Source organism: Schistocerca americana, chromosome 3 (genome assembly GCF_021461395.2).
Source record: "Schistocerca americana isolate TAMUIC-IGC-003095 chromosome 3, iqSchAmer2.1, whole genome shotgun sequence".
Classification (NCBI taxonomy): Eukaryota; Metazoa; Arthropoda; class Insecta; order Orthoptera; family Acrididae; genus Schistocerca; species Schistocerca americana.
Window position 1 is genome coordinate 415,824,216 of NC_060121.1, and position 21,672 is coordinate 415,845,887.

Below are 21,672 nucleotides of genomic sequence, written 5' to 3' on the forward strand. Positions count from 1 at the left end.
TCAGAGATAATTCGGGACAACAGCTTTATCAGCGCATTTAACTTGGAAAGCACTGGCCAGCCACCTGGTCCAAGTAACCTGCAGTGATGTGAACAGTTGTAGTACAGGCGTAAAAAGAGACGAGCAGAGAACAATAGAGTCTTGCATTCATTTAATTTTTGAACAGAAGGAAATAATGGTAAAAATCAGGCGATACGTTTCTTAGGTGATCTGAAGGAAAACATGCTTTCGATCTTAGCTAATATAGTACTGTAATTAAAAACGAGAGTCCAGAATGAGATTTTCACTCTGCAGCAGAGTGTGCGCTGATATGAAACTTCCTGGCAGATTAAAACTGTGTGCTGGACCGAGATTCGAAATCGGGACCTTTGCCTTTCGCGGACAAGTGCTCTTCCAAGCACTTGCCCGCGAAAGGCAAAGGTCCCGCGTTCGAGTCTCGGTCCGGCACACAGTTTTAATCTGCCAGGAAGTTTCAAAACGAGAGTGATGAAAATGCCTAGCTTGAACAAGGGTACTTTTTCTACAGGAGCTATGTGCGACGTAAAAGCGCACTGCTGGGATTTCACCGTGTAGTTAAATATTGAAGCTACTAAGGCATTACAATCAGTCGTCTGGTAATTCCTGAACTTCTTCCATATTGGACTCCAGTACATTTCAGCACTGCTACGCTGATACCGAGGCGATCAACAACAGAATCCCAAGTTACTAAAAAGTCCACATTTCTTCCTCCTCCTGTTTTATGACGTGCTGTTCTGCATTTCGGCATCGTTCGGCGGTGACGTGTCATAAAGCTTCGTGCATTAGTTCCAGTAAGTTGGCAGCTTAAATGTCTTGTTATTTCTCGCAACGAATCCCTTAATTTGGCTCCAGATCAGTTCTATTGGGTTCAGATAGCAGTGGTCTGGTGACAACTAAAACTTCAGCACTTGTTCAATGAGCTCGACGCTTTGAAAATTGTTTTTGTGTTTCTACGACACTTATCACTTTGGCTCGGGTGAGACCAAAATTGGAAATTTGTGGTAAGTTCTATGGGATCAAACTGCTGGGGTCATCGGTCCCTAGGCTTACACACTACTTAATCTAACTTAAACTAACTTACGCTAAGGACAACACACACACCCATGCCCGAGGGAGGACTCGAACCTCCAATGGGGGGAGCCGCGCGAACTGTGGCAAGGCACCTTAGACCACACGGCTACTCCGCGCGGCGGATGAGACCACATCTGTCCTACAAAACACTAGGTATATTCAGACAAAGAGTATTTGATTTTTCATTTTTCTCCAAAAAATTTTAATTGTGTAATGTTTTCCTAACTTCAAGAACCTGTAACAATCTTTTACAATATATCGATAATTAAGAATGTATATTTGCAATGAAAACCAGAATTCTGTGTGTGATATGAAATTAGAAACCAGAAGATGTGCATTTTTCTTTAAAAAATTGTTAAGTATGAGTTAATTACTACATATTGATATATTTCATGTTTAAATGATTTAGGTATTCAAAACAAACAAAATTGTTGAAGATAGAGGGTTTCGAATCAGTGCCCATCAAACAACGACTCAAGCGATTACACCAAGGATACAGTTATGTCTACATGTATTATATTTCTTAAATCGTGTTTCTCAATAAACATCAAAGGTCATTTTTCTCTGTAATTTTGTGAAAAACATTAAGAACAATTTGTTTCTAGCCATTAACAGTGCTCCGCAAGTGTGTGTCACTACGAAGCAGGAAACAGTGCCATCTATTTTCGCGCTACATGAGATCAGTAGACAATCAGAGCACAAGTAGCGCTTACTGAGACTGTGACTGTACACGATTTTTGAAAATAAAAGTTACTTAGCTAAAGTATGAATAAGAGAAACATCGATGGCTGTTAATACATCAGAATGTCTTAAAGTTTCATTCACAGTGACATAGTAATAAAATATCTAATACATAAGTTGGACCTACTTCCCAGATCGGAACAACACCAGTGTTCCGGAACTACGGCTGCTGTCCAACCATCGCGCTTGTGTTTGTTTACATCAGATTTCTTCTTATGATGAACGGAGTATAGCGCCTCTCTTATGTGACTGGTGTGAAATCTTTCAGATGCAGAAACACACCTGCTAGCTTTGGATTATGTCGCACCTCTCCTTCTTGGTGTTACAATTTTTTTCCTTCAGCGTATATTTGCTTGTCAGAAAGGTTGTAGATGCTGATGTCGAAAACATGGTTTGTAGAAAAAAATTTTAAAGGAAATTAACAGATGATCTTGTAGTGCTAGGTTTACGAAATAATTGATCGTCAGTGTGTAAACTAGGACTAGCTGGACACTGCACTTTTTTTGAAACTTCAGTTGGTTCAATACAAAAGGATAACTTTTCAAATGTACTAAGAGTTGTATGTGTAGTGCTTGCATTTCAGGAATGCTGTGGACTCGTGGCATAAACGCTTCTGACATTTGAGCCTCTAAAATACGAAGAAACTTCTCTAGCAGAGGGATTGGACAAAGTAAAGTTTACTGAACCTGTAAATAAATGTTTGACCTACGAAGAAGGTACTAAAACATGACTACCACTTATTCAGTCTCATGTTTCAGCCAAATGACCTCGTGAAATGTACATAGTGATGTGCTTGTTCCCACAACACCTGTTTATTTTGATGGAAATAAATATATACCGACTTTCACTGATGATTATACCCGCTTTACAGTAGCTTATAGTCTTCAATCGAAGCCTGAAGTGTTTCATTATTTCAAAGTATACTATGGAATGGGTACTGTCCCTTTTACCTAAAAATTCAAAGCAAACCCGATTTTGTGACTGATGTGAAATCTTTCAAATGTGGAAACACACCCTACTAGCTTTCGTTTATGTGGTGCCGCTTCCAACAAATAAAAGAGCCATTAGTAGTAAGCAGGTGTTCAAAGTAAAAAGTGATCCATCTGGAAATACTGGAAGGCAGTCATGTTTGGCAGTTAAAAATTGTGCTCAGGTGAAAGGATATGACTATGAGGAGATTTATGTTTCAGTAGCTTGATTCACAACATTGAGAATTTTCGTTGGTGTGGTGAAAGAATATGATTTGTTTATGGAACACACTTCGAAATCAATTAGGGTCATAAGCGATATTGGCAGATGTCTTTTTCATTACTTGTAGACATGTTTTAGCTTTAGCAGGAGGAATTTCAGCAATGCTGTGGTATGGAAGGAAGCCAAATTTGTGTGAACTACATGTGTTTGGGTGTGTTGCACACTCCAAATGAGCTATTGACAAGAACGTCTGACACCAAGTCAATAAAACTTTTCCTCGCTGGATATTGTCCCAGTGAGTAGAGATTATGGTGTCTCTAACAACACAAAATTGTATTTGGAAAAAATGGATCTTTTGATGAAGATAAGTTTCTATTTCAAGGTGAAAGTAGTGATGATTCGATCTTGGAGACTTTTCAACTTGAAAGCACATCACAGAACACAGCAGGAGATCAAGAACATCAGAATGAAACTGTAGGATCGCATTCTGTCTCTGCAAATGCGAGTGTACTGTGGTATATAAACACTCTGTGTGTCTAGTGTTTGTTATTATAGTTGCTCTTTGACGTGAGTGATATAGACCAGGGCTTCTCAACGTGTGGTCCGCGGACCCCTTAGGGGTCCGCCGGCTCTTTCTTATAGACGATTCTATGCCTCTCTTAACAGTTAATTGTTCAGCCTTCCAAGGTGACAACCTCTCCTGAATGTATGTGTTTTATGTGCAAATAAATGTTTAATTTTACCAGATAGCATATATTTGGTGACCCCGACGATAACACAACACGACCGCGGCGGCTTCAGCTTTCCGCACCGCATCGTAACGTGAACGTTCCTTTCTTCCGCGTCAGCTGCGCCGAGGTCGTTCTCGCACGAAAATGGACAATCCACCAATCACAATAGAGCCAGCTACAAGCATCATAGTTCACATGGTTACAATTAAGCCCTAGGTGTTCTGGCAACACAACCCGGTGTTGTGGTTTGCACAGCTTGAAAGACAGTTCGCCCTTGCACAAATATCAGCAGACGAAACGAAGTATAGCTACGCAGTCGCAGCACTAACAGAAGACTTACTTGCTGAGGTACAAGATATCCTTGCTGCACCACCCAACGCCGAACGGCATGCGTCAGTTAGGAACGCACTAGTGACGCGCCTATCACAAACGGAAGCTAAGCGACTAGATATACTTTTACGGACTGAGGAGCTCGGCGTTCGAACCCCATCACAACTTTTACGCTGTTTGCACACACTGGCAAGCAACACTGTCAGCGACGACGTGCTGCGCAATATTTGGTGTCCCGAATACCTTCTGACACTCAAACAATTCTGACAGTGTGTGCGGGTGATTTAAATGCTCTAGCTCAACGGACAGAATCGTCGACATGTATACCACAAGAAACGTGCCAACACTGACACCATGGCAAGAGAATACGTCTGCAGTGACACTAGCAAAGTTCCAGATAGATGTGTTTTATGTGGAAATAAATTTTCAACTCTACCAGATACCACAAAACTAATTTGGAGGATACTGAACAAACTGTTGAAGGTAACTCAGACTTCAGAAGAAGTGAAGCCTCTGCAGAAAAGCAATAGAGTAACAACAACACCTAGATACTTGGAGGATTACGCAGTGTTAGCCTTGAATGAGAAGCATTTGTGGGAAACTTTCCTCAGAATTTTGAAGAAGTGAGGGGCTGGCATGATGAAGAAGAATGGGCGAAAGAAATTAAGGAAGAACTGGACTCTCTGTCATCTAATGGATCTTGGATTTATGCACCACTTCCAGTAAATAAAAGAACCATCAGCAATAAATAGGTGTTCAAAATAAAAGGGATGCACCTGGAAATATTGAAAGGTATAAGGCAAGTTTAGCAGTTAAAGGTTGTACTCAGGTAAAAGGATAACTATGAGCTAAGATATTTTTCAGTTGCTTGACTCACAACACTATGAACTTTTCTTGGTGTGGTGACAGAACGCGATTTCTTTATGGAACAGATTATAAAGGCACATTTGCATGCCGTGCGTGAGTTTCTTCGGAAACGCGAAATCTTAATTAAATAATTAATCTGTGAGAAATAAATAAAGCCTATGGCACAGAACTGCAGCGCTTTGTCGCTGATAAAACAAAAACACAATTACGATACTCTTATGTTTGATTAAGGAGAGGGAGGTCTTGGATAAGTGGTGCGGGAAGCACATATATTTTATTGACTGGCACACCGCCATATTTAATGTTATATAAGATCACTGCGAGTTGCAATCTTACTAGGCACTCGAATCTGTAAAGAATTTATATTTATGAAAGTAAGTAGAATTATTTAACTGTAGGCTTATTCGTTGAATATATCTGATTTAACTAACTGTGTAAACTTTTTATGTTTAGTAGACAGTCACCTCTGTACGACGTATTGACATGGCTGGCAAATTATTCTAATATTGAGATTTAGATTTGAGTCCGCACCTACCGCAGCAGTCTTTGGAAACGATTTAAATACGAAGTCCGATTATTTGAGTCTTATTTCACGGTCAACTACGAATAACATTACATTTACGAGAAAGCCATTGTCAAGCGTCTGATACCGAATAATTAAACGTCACGCAAATATTAATTACAACCAATCACTATCATACAATAATACATAATTAATATTTTATTTTATTTTATTTATATTATATTGGCGACTGCGTGTCGGACTTGTTATTTTGTCATTTGTTACATTGTTCTCTTTGTTTCATATGAAAACCTGGACGTGAATGTATGAGAAATAACAAAGATCTGAAGATATTTGCCAATTATAAAATTTTGCGGGAAGACGCAATGAAGCTTCCAGCAAAATAAGGTAAGACGCAGCATCTTTGCATTGGCAGGCTTGACCAGACGCATAATTCAGTGTATTAGCTCTTCAGTAGATTCTGTAGTATTTCTTTCGCGCGTAGCAGTTTTCAGTGATAAATTTCATTCTCAGTACTTTTCCTTAAACAATAACTTCTGCAACAATACCAATACACGAGTGTACAATATGGCCGACTTCTGTACGATACGTTGTAACATGGACAGCAGCCATTAACAATAATCCCATATTCAGTTTACATTTTTAAATCAACAAACAGCCATTGTTGCTACGAGCGATTCATGCTCAACTGCATTTTATTTTAAAACCAGTGTCAAACATTAATTTCTTGAAATATATATCACGTGTGGCATGGTCATAACTAGAAAACAATATGCAAAGATGGAACAGCAAAGACATACTATTCAGACGCAATCCGACTCGGACGAGAGACAAGTGTTAGAAAATGACTTTACGACAGCAACCGGTAGTGACGATTCATCAAATATTGACGCAAGTGTTAACGGAAGTTTTGACAATAGGCCGTCCACCACAAAAATTTCAAAGTCTCAGTCAGAGCCCATGTTAATACATGACGTCACGTCTAATGACGCGGCGGGGGCAGAGACCTTGCAAACAGTAAACATTGCCAACATGTTACAAGTGCTAATGAAACAGAACGCGGAAGACATGAAATGTTCTCGAAATGTGACAGACACTCTTACCTGGACTGTCCAAGGATCGACGCCAGCTATGTGCCGTCCGAGGTTCTGCAACCAAGCTTCCACGGAATATCGAAAACGAACTGCATATGGACTAATTACTCGACGGGTCACGTCTGATCTGTAATAAACAGTGCTTTTTGTCACAACGAACTGCATCACAACGACTATAATGGAAATAGGAAATGGACATGCTTATGTATCAATCACGTTGTTATACAGCGATGTTACTGTGATCAAAAAACTTTACCACGACGACACTAACCTGTGAAACAGTACTGTGCAGTAGATGAATATGAACTGTAATAACGACACGATGTGTATAGGTCAACGCACCTGAAACAACAGAACATTTTTCGTTGAAGCATTTCATTGCAATGCTATGTAACTAAGAACATTCAACAATCTAAAGTTGTATTGTATTATAACAAATATTGTAATTTTAAAACTAAGTTACCTGTCATAGAATGTAGTCTTCATATGTAATCTTGGTGGAATATTTTCTTTGTGCAACGACTAAGAAATGCGCGCGCACACGAACAATATGAACTGCAATACTGTGCCGCGTGATCTAAATTTACGAAATAACGGCAGTGCCGTAGTTACACAGACGCTTCTGCGCATGCGCGCACTCTGTTTTGCCAACATGAGAACTTTTTCGGCGCACGCGCGTCATTCAAATTTTGTATATAATATACAGTATAATGTAAGTCATGTAAATAGTTGTAGATAACTTAGATTTTCTTGTGCCTTTAGGTGAATTGCTCGCCTGCAGGTGTGTCCTTTCGCCTCGCAATTCAGGGGGCAATATAAAGGCACATTTGCATGCCGTGCGTGTGTTTCTTCGGAAACGCGAAATCTTAATTAAATAATTAATCTGTGAGAAATAAATAAAGCCTATGGCACAGAACTGCAGCGCTGTGTCGCTGATAAAACAAAAACACAATTACGATACTCTTATGTTTGATTAAGGAGAGGGAGGTCTTGGATAAGTGGTGCGGGAAGCACGTATATTTTATTGACTGGCACACCGCCATATTTAATGTTATATAAGATCACTGCGAGTTGCAATCTTACTAGGCATTCGAATCTGTAAAGAATTTATATTTATGAAAGTAAGTAGAATTATTTAACTGTAGGCTTATTCGTTGAATATATCTGATTTAACTAACTGTGTAAACTTTTTATGTTTAGTAGACAGTCACCTCTGTACGACGTATTGACATGGCTGGCAAATTATTCTAATATTGAGATTTAGATTTGAGTCCGCACCTATCGCAGCAGTCTTTGGAAACGATTTAAATACGAAGTCCGATTATTTGAGTCTTATTTCACGGTCAACTACGAATAACATTACATTTACGAGAAAGCCATTGTCAAGCGTCTGATACCGAATAATTAAACGTCACGGAAATATTAGTTACAACCAATCACTATCATACAATAATACATAATTAATATTTTATTTTATTTTATTTTATTTATTTTATAAGATGGATGTACAAAATGCATTCCTGCATGGAGAACTGACTGAAGAAATTTATATGAAATTTCCTCAATAAGTGATAATTCAAGAAACACTTGTATGCAAACTCAATAAAGCTTTACATAGCTTAAAGGAGGTACCAAGAACTTGGAACTCAGTATTTGACTGTTTGATGAAGGATATTGGGTTTCGATGTCTCCAAACTGAAAGCACTGATGATTATAGTACTTATTTGCTAGTGCATGTAGATAATATTCTAATTGCTGGGAATCGTAAAAGCAAATTTACTGATGTTGAAAAGAAGGCAAAAATAAAATTTCGAATATGAGAACTCTGAGAAGTAAATTATTTCTTGGAATAAATATATAGAGAATTGTGGCAAAATTTTTCCTAGTCAACGTTGAAAACTTGTTGAAAGGTTCAGCATGGAAGAATGTAAACCCTATAAAAAGCTAATAAATGTCAAACCCAGTGGAGATGCTTGTGGTGACACAGCTGGAAATAGAACATACACAGAATTGATAGGTTGTTTATGTATGTGATGACAGCTAGAAGACCAGACATAAGTGCATTAGTTAACTATTTTGGTGGACATCAAAATAAACCAGCAGAAATCTACTGGAGATGTTTGAAATGAATTCTTCAGTATATTAAACAACACTTGTTGTTGGTCAGTGTGACAGAAAGGGAAATTCAAATGCTCTTTTATGCTATGTTGATTCAGACTGAGGAAATGAAGAAGACAGAGAAGCTACAACACGTTACAGTCTCCAGGTTATTGGAAATATTGTTTTTTGGGCTACAAAGAGACAGACATATGTTCCACTATCTTCAACAGAAGCATAATATATTGATTTTATATATTGTTTACCTAAATACCTGGTAATTTCTAGCATTAACGTAATCTAAGTTTTTGGAAATATTGTTTGTGGCGTGCAAACAGACATGTGTTTCGCTGTGTTCAGCAGAATCAGAATGTGTAACTTTTCTATATCATTTATCTAAAAACCTGTTCATTTGTAATATTAACAAGAATATTTATTAACAATATGTTTGGTTTGATTTTTTAATAATTTGATAAAAGGACTGTGAAATGCATATATACGTCATGTGTTACAGCTAATAAATCATGAGCGAGTGTCTTTCTCATGACGATATTTCAATAAAATAATCACTTGACATGTCATCTGATGTTCGGTGTTAATTATTTGATGGCGAAAATTTGACCATGTTTCCATCTCATGTCTTTCAATAAAGGCTGCCTTATCTGGAGTAGGATCATTTTGCTTTCCCGAGTAATGACAGAATTTTCTTCTGTCGGCTATGCTACTCAGCAAATTCAGGGGACCTCTTCCAAAGTGGTTCTTCCACTTTTCGTTGACGATAAAGTTTATCTCTGTTTAGAAGTTTGAATTTGACATTTGGGTCAAAGATGTTCATCGAAGTAACAAGTGTGTCTGAGTAACCTAGATACTTGCGAAGTGGAATTGTTGCGCGCTTGATGCAGCACTTGAATGTTGTTTATTAAATAGATTATGGAGATTCCCCTTATTTTTACCCCTGGAGTATTAAAAACGTTAAAAGATGCAGTACTGTGTTGTATTCTGTTCTGTAGTAACCATTTGACATACTAATTCAATATTGTGTTTGGCAATGGGACCTTGTTGAGTTATACTTAAACCGGTGAAGTGAATGTCGTAATGGGTTCTGTACTAGCATATTTATATAGTAGGCCTGGATGGGTATACACTGTTAGAATTCTACATATGTAAAGTATTACATCAGCTTTCCGGCTGAGGAAACGCATGTAAGTGGTGGTACTGTTCAATGCCCAACTTTTTATTATATACGTAAGTTTTGAGGTGCAAAATATTGCCAGCACGTTTTTCTGTGAAATGCGAAGTAAAGTGTTGTATGGTAGCAGGAAGCGAAGATTTTTTGTGGTGGTACTTAAGTGCTATGGCAATCGAAGCATTACTTTGAATATACAGTCATGTGACAGCTCAAACTGCGGTGGTTTTCATAACTTGATTGTTTGTTTATCGTCTGATGTTACCTTTCGACAGTTTGCTTCCTATATGACAGTCCTGATCCCACTTGTGATGATTTCATGCATTGTGTTCGCATTTGATCAAGGCCGGAGGGGGAAAGTTTACGTACTCAATACACTTAACATTATGCTATTTCTTAACGACACAGGGACAACAACTATCATTGTTTAAGAGGTGTGGAGGGATTTATTTCCTGTGGGCAAATTACGAAGACAGTTACAATGCTATTTGTATGTAACTGAGAAATTACTGATGTATTGGCCTTGTTGCATGAATTTTCCGTCAGCAGATACCAAATACAATTGGCTATCCAACAATTGGTTTTTGTGTGGTGTTGCTTTGTGGAACTAGTCGCTAAGCGGGTTTTTGTAGCAATGCTACATGGTATTGTATACTGTATTGGTCCAGGTATTAGCATCATTGTAGGTTGTACAATTGCTATTAGGTATGTCAAATTAATGTGTGGTGTAAATTAAAAAGATAGTACACAGGCATTCTTACTCTTTTAGTTTGGTCTATTGTTCAACTTTTGAAGAAGAGTTGCTGTTTTTGCATTTTTAGAAATTCCTGTACAGAATAAAAATTGTGCTTTTATAAGGAATTCCTTTAGTTTGCCGTTAACTGGTAGCTCAGAAGCAATTTATTTCTTCTGGTGTCTTGTTCAGTATTATGTCACGATGGATTGCACTTTGCAAATAGCATGATGATCTGAAATACATTTGGTGGAAATCGGGTTGCCCTCTGAAACCATAATTGTGTGTGTCCTCGTTCTGCATTTAATAATCTATTTCATAGTCTTACCCTAGTGAATCAGATTGTTTCAATGATAAACAAACACGAAAAATTTATAATGCCAAGATCAGGTAATTGAGGTTTATAAGTTACCCCTTTTTAAGGCCACAAATGATCATCTATGATCTTTTTTTTTTTTTTTTTTTTCATTCTAAAGACATTGATGAGCCGAGTGGCATTTCACTTGAAAAATTTATTAGCAAATCATACAATAGAACTGTGCATAGTGTGCCTGCTCTACTGTTTACTTGTTGAAACTTTCAATAACCTCAGAGTTTACACCTTACCATACGGGTGTATCCTTTTTTCAGTCCCGTGTAACCCCTAGAAAGCAAAGGAAATAATAATAATAATTTAACAGTAATGGCTTCTATGCTTTCTGCTTTTAATCTTACATGGATATGTTTTTTCTTCTATTGGTGAGATTAGTTATAAAGTTGAGGTGTACAATACTTTTAGCATTTAACTACAGTTTGTGTTTAATCATTCTGTAAGCACTGACTGTTTTTGCTGTTGAATGCAGACGTCATGTGCTGGATGCAGAGAGTCATACACTACTATCACCATTAAAGGGAACAGATTTTTTAGGTGCTCATATGTTCTACTAGGTCATCCACACAAATCAGAAAGAGTGATGGGCCCAGGATCGAGCCTCTAGGGCTTCATGTTTCATTGATAGCTTCTCTGAATAGAAACTCTGTCCAATTTTGTTGAAACATTTAACCTATCTAAAGTGATGCCTTCTGTCTGTGATTTCCAAGATATGAGCATAACCAGCTGTGTGCTACACCTCTCATATTGTGTAATTCTAATTTTTCAAGGAGGATTTTATGATGCAAGACATCAAAAGGCTTTAAAAGTTGTAGAAAAATTCCTGCAGAGAGGTCATGTTGGCCAAAAGATTTTCCAGCATGATCTAAATGCTCAAAGATTGACCTGGAGTGGAACTTATCTACGTCCATACTACATGTGACTGACTTTGCCCTGTCTAATACACTTTTTTATTATAGAAACTAAAAATGCAAAGCCAGTTCAGAAAACCTATAGAGCCTATTACCTAAAAAAGTCTGACAAGTACTTTGGTCAAATTATTTACATGTATCATACAAAACTGTGAATACTTTGAAGTCTTACCTTGGTAATTTGCGGTCGTTTGATGGATAAGCTGACAGTTTTAGTCATTAATTGTTGTCCTCCCTTTGTCTTAAGTTCTGTTCAGTTTGAACCAGCCCCATAGATGTGCAATTACATGAGACTAATTAGGTGAGTTGTGTAATTTTTCTTAATATGTGGTTCTGTACATATCTTTTTCCCCAGAATGAATTTAGTGTTGGATTTTTCCAGAGATTACAGTGTAAATAAATGCTGAGATGATTCCTTTGAAAAGATATGGCTAATGTCATGCCCAATTCTGCTTATACGCTCAGTCTAATGACCTTGATGTGAATATATAAAGCTCAGGTCTTCCTGCATTTTCTGAATACTTATTTTTAGTGGTAGAAATAAAGCATTCATAGGTAGCAATGGTGGAGTGAACATTGTTTCTGTAATACAAACATTGATAAGATAAGGTACAACGTCCTGGTTCTTACTACTTAGAAGCCATAAAAATTTAAGACAGTGGAAAAGTGGCAGGTGTAACAATAATCTAAATTATTGAATATAAAATAAAGTTGTCTAACAGCATGCTTTACCTTAATTCTGGAATCTGAAATGAGGCAGTGAAACAAATTTAAGAGGAAATCAATTTTTAAAATGGAAAGAAGTATCACAAAGATTTCTCTTTCAACACATTTTTGGATATGTCATCAGCTGCGCTCCGTACTTTCAGAATCTAGTTTCAAGCTGAGCAAGTGAGGTGGACACGTGTGGTAGTTGAAATTTCATCAGGACTTGATTTATGGCTTATCAACTGAATGTCAGTGTCGTGTTGGGTGTTTTACTATTAGTTATCAAAGTTTATTAGGAAAACTATAATTTTCTTTTTCTCCTTCTTCTTACTTATCTTCTGATATTTTATATAGATTGCATAACTTGAAGAACTTCTATTGTGGTTTTATATTGGTACACACATTTTAATCACAACAAAAAGGAAAATTGAAGCAAAAAGCTTAATCAAGACATTAAGAAATGGGAAATTTTTCTCCAGTAGTTTTGCTGTAAATAGAGTACATAAAACATAGGCATTCGGAGAGAGAGAGATGCCCAACAAAGAGATACAGGAAGGATAAGTGAGTAGGAAAGGGGAAAGGATGGGTTAGATAGAGCCAAAAAATTGGAAAGGATGGAAGCTAATTTGTAATAGATAAAGTAAATGAGCATGGATCCAAAAGGTCAAAATTAAACATTATAATGCAGTATATAAATAAATAACTTTATTTAGTATAGAGAGTTTTGAATTACAGTTATTGTTAATACCTCATTTCATTTACAACAATTTGTGATGAAGATGAGATGAAATGATTAGGACAGCACTAACACCCATTCTCCAAGCAAAGATAATCTCTGACCCAGCTGGGATTCAAACCCAGAGCCCTGTGATTTAGAGACATCAACACTAACCATTAGACCACAAGCTGCAGATGATTATCAGATTAAAAATATAAAAGCTCACATTAAACTGTAGATACGCATATGACTGAATGAGTGAGTCATTTTAAGGGTAGGAGGAAAATAATTCCACGTCTCCAATAGCATCATGCCTGTAGTAGATTTGGTGAGAGGAGAGCCCTGATATCAGCAGTGCTGTTGTCAGATTTAAACTGCGAAGCGCAAATGGCTGTAAGTGAAACAGTAGTCTTCTTTAGAGCTATGATAACAATGTGGTGTTGCCATAGAGACACACAAAATTGTGTTACATGACTCAGAGGTGTGAAGCAGCTGTGCAAAGCCCACTGCATCTTTCAGGTGTCTTTTCTTTCACAACTACTGTCTTAAATTACTGTAGTGTTCCAAGCAACCTTCAAATTGAGAACAGGTTTCATTCATAATTTGAGAATCATTTTGTTGAATGTTTTATCTTTGCAGAGATAATATAGTTTTCATTTACAGGGATAATAATTTTTTATATGTAACTATTGTTAGGTGAGACAAAGCTAATTCTCTCTCTCTCTCTCTCTCTCTCTCTCTCTCTCTCTCTCTCTAATTAACTTCTGCATGGATGAGGGAAGGAAACAAAAAGATGTGGTGGACAGAGAGAGATGAGAAATTGTCGTTGGGTATAACAAAAAGGGAAAAAGCAGGACAATTTTGCATAGGTTTGCAACTTGGGGGGGGGGGGGGGGTTGGACATCAAGATTGCTTCATTGAGAGGAGCCAAAGACGGAGATTGGTAGGCATGGAGAACTCAATTGTTAGGACCATTTAGCTGTTCAGATGCTGTTAAAAAAGTGCTGTTGATTAGCTGTAAGTTTGACTGTAACTTATAACAGCAGTGTAAAGAAAAGCATTGAACTGTACAGCATTTGACACCACAGTTAATCTGATTGGTCTTAGTTCAGGAAAAAAGTGCGTAGATGCAGAAACATTGTTTGATTTTTCCAATGTGAACAAGTTCAAAAATTAGTCTTTCATTTTTTTAGTTAAAAAAAGTCACATCAATACTGTAGAATTTTCCCCACATTGTATGAAACACTGAGCCCATAATCTGTGTTGAACGTATTATAGACTGAACATAAACACTTTGTACAAAAAAATGGGAGGTCGTGTTATATTGTTAACATTTTAAAAGCCAAGCAATTGTGGGATGTTTTCAAGGTAATCCTCGGGCACTTAAATTGGGAACAGTGATCTATAAGATTGTGTGTATATAAGTGATATGTTCATGATATTTACTGACAGTAATTGTGCTCTGCATTAGTCATTTTTTGTCAGTTTGTTTTTGTGTACTAAAGTTATCTTCTGTTTGTCTTACAGGAAGTATATTATGAAGCTTGCGTACCTGTCTCCATCAGCAGTTATTCTGTTCCTAGCTTTATTTTATCGTCCAGAATGGGTATTATTTCTGTTGTTTGTTGGTGCTGCAGTGGTAGTGATAACTTTTGCTATATCTGCTTTTATTGGTGCTCATCTCAAGTCTTTATCAAAAATCCAAAGAAAGCAAGTGAAGTCACAGGATCTTGAAGCTCTCAGAAATTTTTTTACAGTAAGTTGTCTCCCTTAAAGTCTCAAAATTTGTGGAGGAGTGCTCTGCAGAAAGGAGCGATAAATACATAAATTTTTGTTTTCAGCAAGTGGATCCAAAGCCAGTAAAACCAAGACGCTTACCTGTTATTTTTGGGCGGATGATAGATGATGCGCTTCAGCACTTGCTAGATTTGGTTTTGAGAGATTTCATTTGTAATGCCCTTAACAGTATTGGCTTAAGCACAGAGGAATTGTCACAAGAAATTAAGTAAGTTCATTCAGAATATTCCATTTATGTGTTTCTTGATACATTCAAAAGATTTATAACACTAAAGCTTCCCAGTGAAATTTATTATATGTTAGATAGTTAATAAATAAATAAAACTCTGTTCAAGATACTGGCTGACTAATTTCAGTTTGGTAGGCTTTCAGTAATTTGGAAAAGGTGTTGAAGTATATGATGGTACTGGTAGAGCCTGATTTCACACATATTGTTGTCACACAAGCCAGTCTGAATAGTCGAAGTTTGCAGCAAAGCATGTTGGCTTTCAATCCACAACAATTAAAAGCAAGTTATAATACCGCAGAGTGGGTGCTAAATGTAATCAAGAGACCTGCCACTGTGTGATACCATCGCAAACTTCCTTCGGTTCCTTTCTAAGTGACCCATGTTGTTGTTGTTGTTGTTGTTGTGGTCTTCAGTCCTGAGACTGGTTTGATGCAGCTCTCCATGCTACTCTATCCTGTGCAAGCTTCTTCATCTCCCAGTACCTACTGCAACCTACATCCTTCTGAATCTGCTTAGTGTATTCATCTCTTGGTCTCCCTCTACGATTTTTACCCTCCACGGTGCCCTCCAATGCTACATTTGAGATCCCTTGATGCCTCAGAACATGTCCTACCAACCGATCCCTTCTTCTAGTCAAGTTGTGCCACAAACGTCTCTTCTCTCCAATCCTATTCAATACCTCCTCATCAGTTACGTGATCTACCCACCTTATCTTCAGCATTCTTCTGTAGCACCACATTTCGAAAGCTTCTATTCTCTTCTTGTCCAAACTATTTATCGTCCATGTTTCACTTCCATACATGGCTACACTCCATACAAATACTTTCAGAAACGACTTCCTGACACTTAAATCTATACTCGATGTTAACAAATTTCTCTTCTTCAGAAACGATTTCCTTGCCGTTGCCAGTCTACATTTTATATCCTCTCTACTTCGACCATCATCAGTTATTTTACTCCCTAAATAGCAAAACTCCTTTACTACTTTAAGTGTCTCATTTCCTAATCTAATTCCCTCAGCATCACCCGACTTAATTTGACTACATTCCATTATCCTCGTTTTGCTTTTGTTGATGTTCATCTTATATCCTCCTAGCAAGACACTGTCCATTCCGTTCAACTGCTCTTCCAAGTCCTTTGCTGTCTCTGACAGAATTACAATGTCATCGGTGAACCTCAAAGTTTTTACTTCTTCTCCATGAATTTTAATACCTACTCCGAATTTTTCTTTTGTTTCCTTTACTGCTTGCCCAATATACAGATTGAATAACATCGGGGACAGGCTACAACCCTGTCTCACTCCTTTCCCAACCACTGCTTCCCTTTCATGCCCCTCGACTCTTATAACTGCCATCTGGTTTCTGTACAAATTGTAAATATCCTTTCGCTCCCTGTATTTTACCCCTGCCACCTTCAGAATTTGAAACAGAGTATTCCAGTTAACATTGTCAAAAGCTTTCTCTAAGTCAACAAATGCTAGAAACGTAGGTTTGCCTTTTCTTAATCTTTCTTCTAAGATAAGTCGTAAGGTCAGTATTGCCTCACGTGTTCCAACATTTCTACGGAATTCAAACTGATCGTCCCCAAGGTCGGCTTCTACCAGTTTTTCCATTCGTCTGTAAAGAATTCGTGTTAGTATTTTGCAGCTCTGACTTATTAAACTGATAGTTCGGTAATTTTCACATCTGTCAACACCTGCTTTCTTTGGGATTGGAATTATTATATCCTTCTTGAAGTCTGAGGGTATTTCGCCTGTCTCATACATCGTGCTCACCAGATGGTAGAGTTTTGTCAGGACTGGCTCTCCCGAGGCCATCAGTAGTTCTAATGGAATGTTGTCTACTCCCGGGGCCTTGTTTCGACTCAGGTCTTTCAGTGCTCTGTCAAACTCTTCACGCAGTATTTTATCTCCCATTTCGTCTTCATCTACATCCTCTTCCATTTCCATAATATTGTCCTCAAGTACATCGCCCTTGTATAGACCCTCTATATACTCCTTCCACCTTTCTGCCTTCCCTTTTTTTCTTAGAACTGGGTTGCCATCTGAGCTCTTGATATTAATACAAGTGGTTCTCTTCTCTCCAAAGGTCTGTTTAATTTTCCTGTAGGCAGTATCTATCTTACCCCTAGTGAGATAAGCCTCTACATCCTTACATTTGTCCTCTAGCCATCCCTGCTTAGCCATTTTGCACTTCCTGTCGATCTCATTTTTGAGACGTTTGTATTCCTTTTTGCCTGCTTCATTTACTGCATTTTTATGTTTTCTCCTTTCATCAATTAAATTCAATATTTCTTCTGTTACCCAAGGATTTCTATTAGCCCTCGTCTTTTTACCTACTTGATCGTCTGCTGCCTTCACTACTTCATCCCTCAGAGCTACCCATTCTTCTTCTACTGTATTTCTTTCCCCCATTCCTGCCAATTGTTCCCTTATGCTCTCCCTGAAACTCTCTACAACCTCTGGTTCTTTCAGTTTATCCAGGTCCCATCTCCTTAAATTCCCACCTTTTTGCAGTTTCTTCAGTTTCAATCTGCAGTTCATAACCAATAGATTGTGGTCAGAATCCACATCTGCCCCAGGAAATGTCTTACAATTTAAAACCTGGTTCCTAAATCTCTGTCTTACCGTTATATAATCTATCTGATACCTTTTAGTATCTCCAGGATTCTTCCAGGTATACAACCTTCTTTTATGATTCTTGAACCAAGTGTTAGCTATGATTAAGTTATGCTCTGTGCAAAATTCTACAAGGCGGCTTCCTCTTTCATTCCTTCCCCCCAATCCATATTCGCCTACTATGTTTCCTTCTCTCCCTTTTCCTGCTGACGAATTCAAGTCACCCATGACTATTAAATTTTCGTCTCCCTTCACTACCTGAATAATTTCTTTTATCTCGTCATACATTTCATCTATTTCATCATCATCTGCAGAGCTAGTTGGCATATAAACTTGTACTACTGTAGTAGGCATGGGCTTTGTGTCTATCTTGGCCACAATAACGCGTTCACTATGCTGTTTGTAGTAGCTAACCCGCACTCCTATTTTTTAATTCATTATTAAACCTACTCCTGCATTACCCCTATTTGATTTTGTATTTATAACCCTGTAATCACCTGACCAAAAGTCTTGTTCCTCCTGCCACCGAACTTCACTAATTCCCACTATATCTAACTTTAACCTATCCATTTCCCTTTTTAAATTTTCTAACCTACCTGCCCGATTAAGGGATCCGACATTCCACGCTCCGATCCGCAGAACGCCAGTTTTCTTTCTCCTGATAACGACGTCCTCCTGAGTAGTCCCCGCCCGGAGATCCGAATGGGGGACTATTTTACCTCCGGAATATTTTACCCAAGAGGACGCCATCATCATTTAATCATACAGTAAAGCTGCATGTCCTCGGGAAAAATTACGGCTGTAGTTTCCCCTTGCTTTCAGCCGTTCGCAGTACCAGCACAGCAAGGCCGTTTTGGTTATTGCTACAAGGCCAGATCAGTCAATCATCCAGACTGTTGCCCCTGCAACTACTGAAAAGGCTGCTGCCCCTCTTCAGGAACCACATGTTTGTCTGGCCTCTCAACAGATACCCCTCTGTTGTGGTTGCACCTACGGTACGGCCATCTGTATCGCTGAGGCACGCAAGCCTCCCCACCAACGGCAAGGCCCAAGCTTTTTATTTTTTTGCAAAAAAGGTACTGCTCACTTCAAGGAAAACTGGTTTGCAACACACAAGCAATTCATTTGTAAGAATTAGTGTATAAATTCCTAATTGTATAGCACTTGGATCACACTTTCCACAAGCACTGTCACTCTTTGTATGTATTTGTAAGTTCGGTCAAAAAATCCTTGACCTAGCAAAGGGAATCTGCCATGATCGTGTCGCTTACTATAGGTTACTGACAACACTTTGTGAAAGACTACACAACAATCGTATCAAGTACTGTAGATAAATGACAGAAGAACCTGTTAGAGAGTGACAAAAACATGCGTGACAATGCCACAAGCCAAGCATGTGCATGTAAATGTACTGGTAAGCAGGTACAGGATGCAACTTATGGATGGCTTAACCATATAGGTGCCTTCTTAATGAAACTGCATTCATATGGACATTCTTGTGCACAGAACTGCGTGACCATTTCACGAGTGTACCGTGACTGTCGGGGATCCAGTAAAACATCAAATCGTTGACATCGATGCGGCCAGAAAAAGATCCTGGAAGAACGGGACCGACGACGACTGAAGAGAATCGTTCAACATGACAGAAGTGCAACACTTCTGCAAATTGCTGCAGATTTCAATATGTGACCATCAGCAAGTGTCAGCATGCTAACCATTCAATGAAACATCGTCAATATGGGCTTCCAGAGCCGAAGGTCCACTTGTGTACACTTACTGCATGACACAAGGCTTTACTCCTCGACTGGGTTCATCAACAATGACATTGGACTGTTGTTGACTGAAAACATGTTGCCTGTCAGATGAGTCTCGTTTAAAATTGTATTGAGCCGATGGACGTTTACGGGTATGGAGACGACCTAATGAATCTATGGACCCTGCATGTCAGCAGGTGACTATTCAAGCTGGTGTAGGCTCTGTAATGGTGTGGGGCATGTGCAGTTGGAGTGATATGGGACCCCTGATATGTCTAGGTATGACTCTGACAGTTGAAACACACATAAGCATCCTGTCTGATCACCTGCATCCATTAATGTCCATTGTGCATTCTGACAGACTTTCGAAATTCCAGCAGGACAAGGCAGCATCTCACACATCTAGTATTGCCAGAGTGGCTCCCCTGAGTTTAAACAATTTTGCTGACCACCAGACTCCCCAGACATGAACATTATTGAGCATATCTGGGATGCCTTGCAACGTGCTGTTCAGAAGAGATCTCCACCACCTCATACACTTACGGATTTATGGACAGCCTTGCGGGATTCATGGTGTCACTTCCCTCCTGCACTACATCAGACATTAGTTGAGTCCATACCACATTGTGTTGTGGCACTTCTGCATGCTCGCAGTAGCCCTACACAATATTAGGCAGCTATACCAGTTTCTTTGGCTCTTCAGTGTATTTTCGTCCTGTCCTCTCAACTATTGATTGTCAACTTTTAAGTTCTTCCCTAAAAAAAATTTACCTGTGACATCAAATTTTTAAGCTACTAAATTTGCAACTGGGGAACACCATTCACAGTTATAAGAGCTTTGGCCTTTGTATGAGATGAGAAATTTAACTGTTTGCCACATCTAAGATATCTAAAATGCAGATCTCTGAAGGCAATAAAATACACTGAGGCATGTCACTGACAGGGCTTTGGATGCAGACAGCTATTCTACATTGTTGTTTTACAACACAGTTTGAAAGACATTTGCACTGATGGATGGAAGCAAGAAGAGATAATCAGTTGCTTGGCTGATTTTGTTAGCAATGGCCTTAGGATCCGCACTGTGAAGAAGCTGTCTGAGTCTGATGCTGAGCTATATGCAATCATGAAAGCACTGCAGATGGGCATATGTAAACAAAACAGTAACCTTTTTTTCATCTGTTGGAGCCCGTAAGTGCATTTCAAAGTCGTCAACAAATGTATCCAACCAACAGAGTGGTCCATAGAAGCCAGTAAATTTTCATGTTATGGTTTTGATGGAAGGAAATTTCATGTTGCTGCATTCTAAGGCATGTGGGAATGAGGAAGCTGGTATCCTAGCCAGAGGTGCTTCTGAGGAATCTCTTGGTGCAGCGTGCCATTCCATTTCCTAATCTGTTCAGGTAATAGTCATGAATGTGTAGAGAGGTAGTTTCAATAGATGCAGAACACCATGCAACCTGTAGTGAAGCCAACTACAAGGCCATGGGGAAACATCAATCTAGTCCCTCCGATGGAAAAGTGATGCAAGAATACCACTAAGAGTAGGAAACAAACAGCCCTGTAACTTAAGCTCACTTTGGAAAGACTCACCAGTTTTAGTTGTTTGCTTTTGTCTTCCAATAAGAGTTCAGCAGTTTTGTTATCAGCCTATTCTTTACTTTAGATAACAATGATACGTGTGTCAAAAAGTTTTAAGATTTTGTGTGTTATTTGGACTCCTGTTCATACTGTTTGGTAGAATATTTTAGTGTGGATTAAGAATGGCTGATTAGTTGGAAATAATGAGCCATGGCTATGTGAACCATTAACAGTATGAAATCAAATGAAAAATCCAAGATTGAATAACAAGACTTAGTATTGTTATTCCATCCAAGATTTTCCATTGTTTGAATTATTATTTTACAATTTTGAAAAGCTGCAACTCTGTTTTTAATTTGAATTTTGACAAAGACTGAGGTTATTACTTACATATTGTTAAGAACCTTG

At 38.4% G+C, this 21,672-nt stretch overlaps 1 protein-coding gene across 1 annotated transcript in view; it reads left to right on the plus strand.

Annotated features, from left to right (window-relative positions):
- The first annotated feature begins 9,501 nt into the window (after window positions 1-9,501).
- Window positions 9,502-21,672, plus strand: part of LOC124606844 (sorting nexin-25) — a 171,784-nt gene continuing 159,613 nt past the window's right edge. The window contains exons 1-3 of the mRNA XM_047138920.1: window positions 9,502-9,865; window positions 14,817-15,045; window positions 15,131-15,294. Of these exons, the coding sequence (XP_046994876.1) occupies window positions 9,864-9,865; window positions 14,817-15,045; window positions 15,131-15,294 (395 nt within the window). The 5' untranslated portion in view covers window positions 9,502-9,863. The remainder of the gene's footprint in view (window positions 9,866-14,816; window positions 15,046-15,130; window positions 15,295-21,672) is intronic.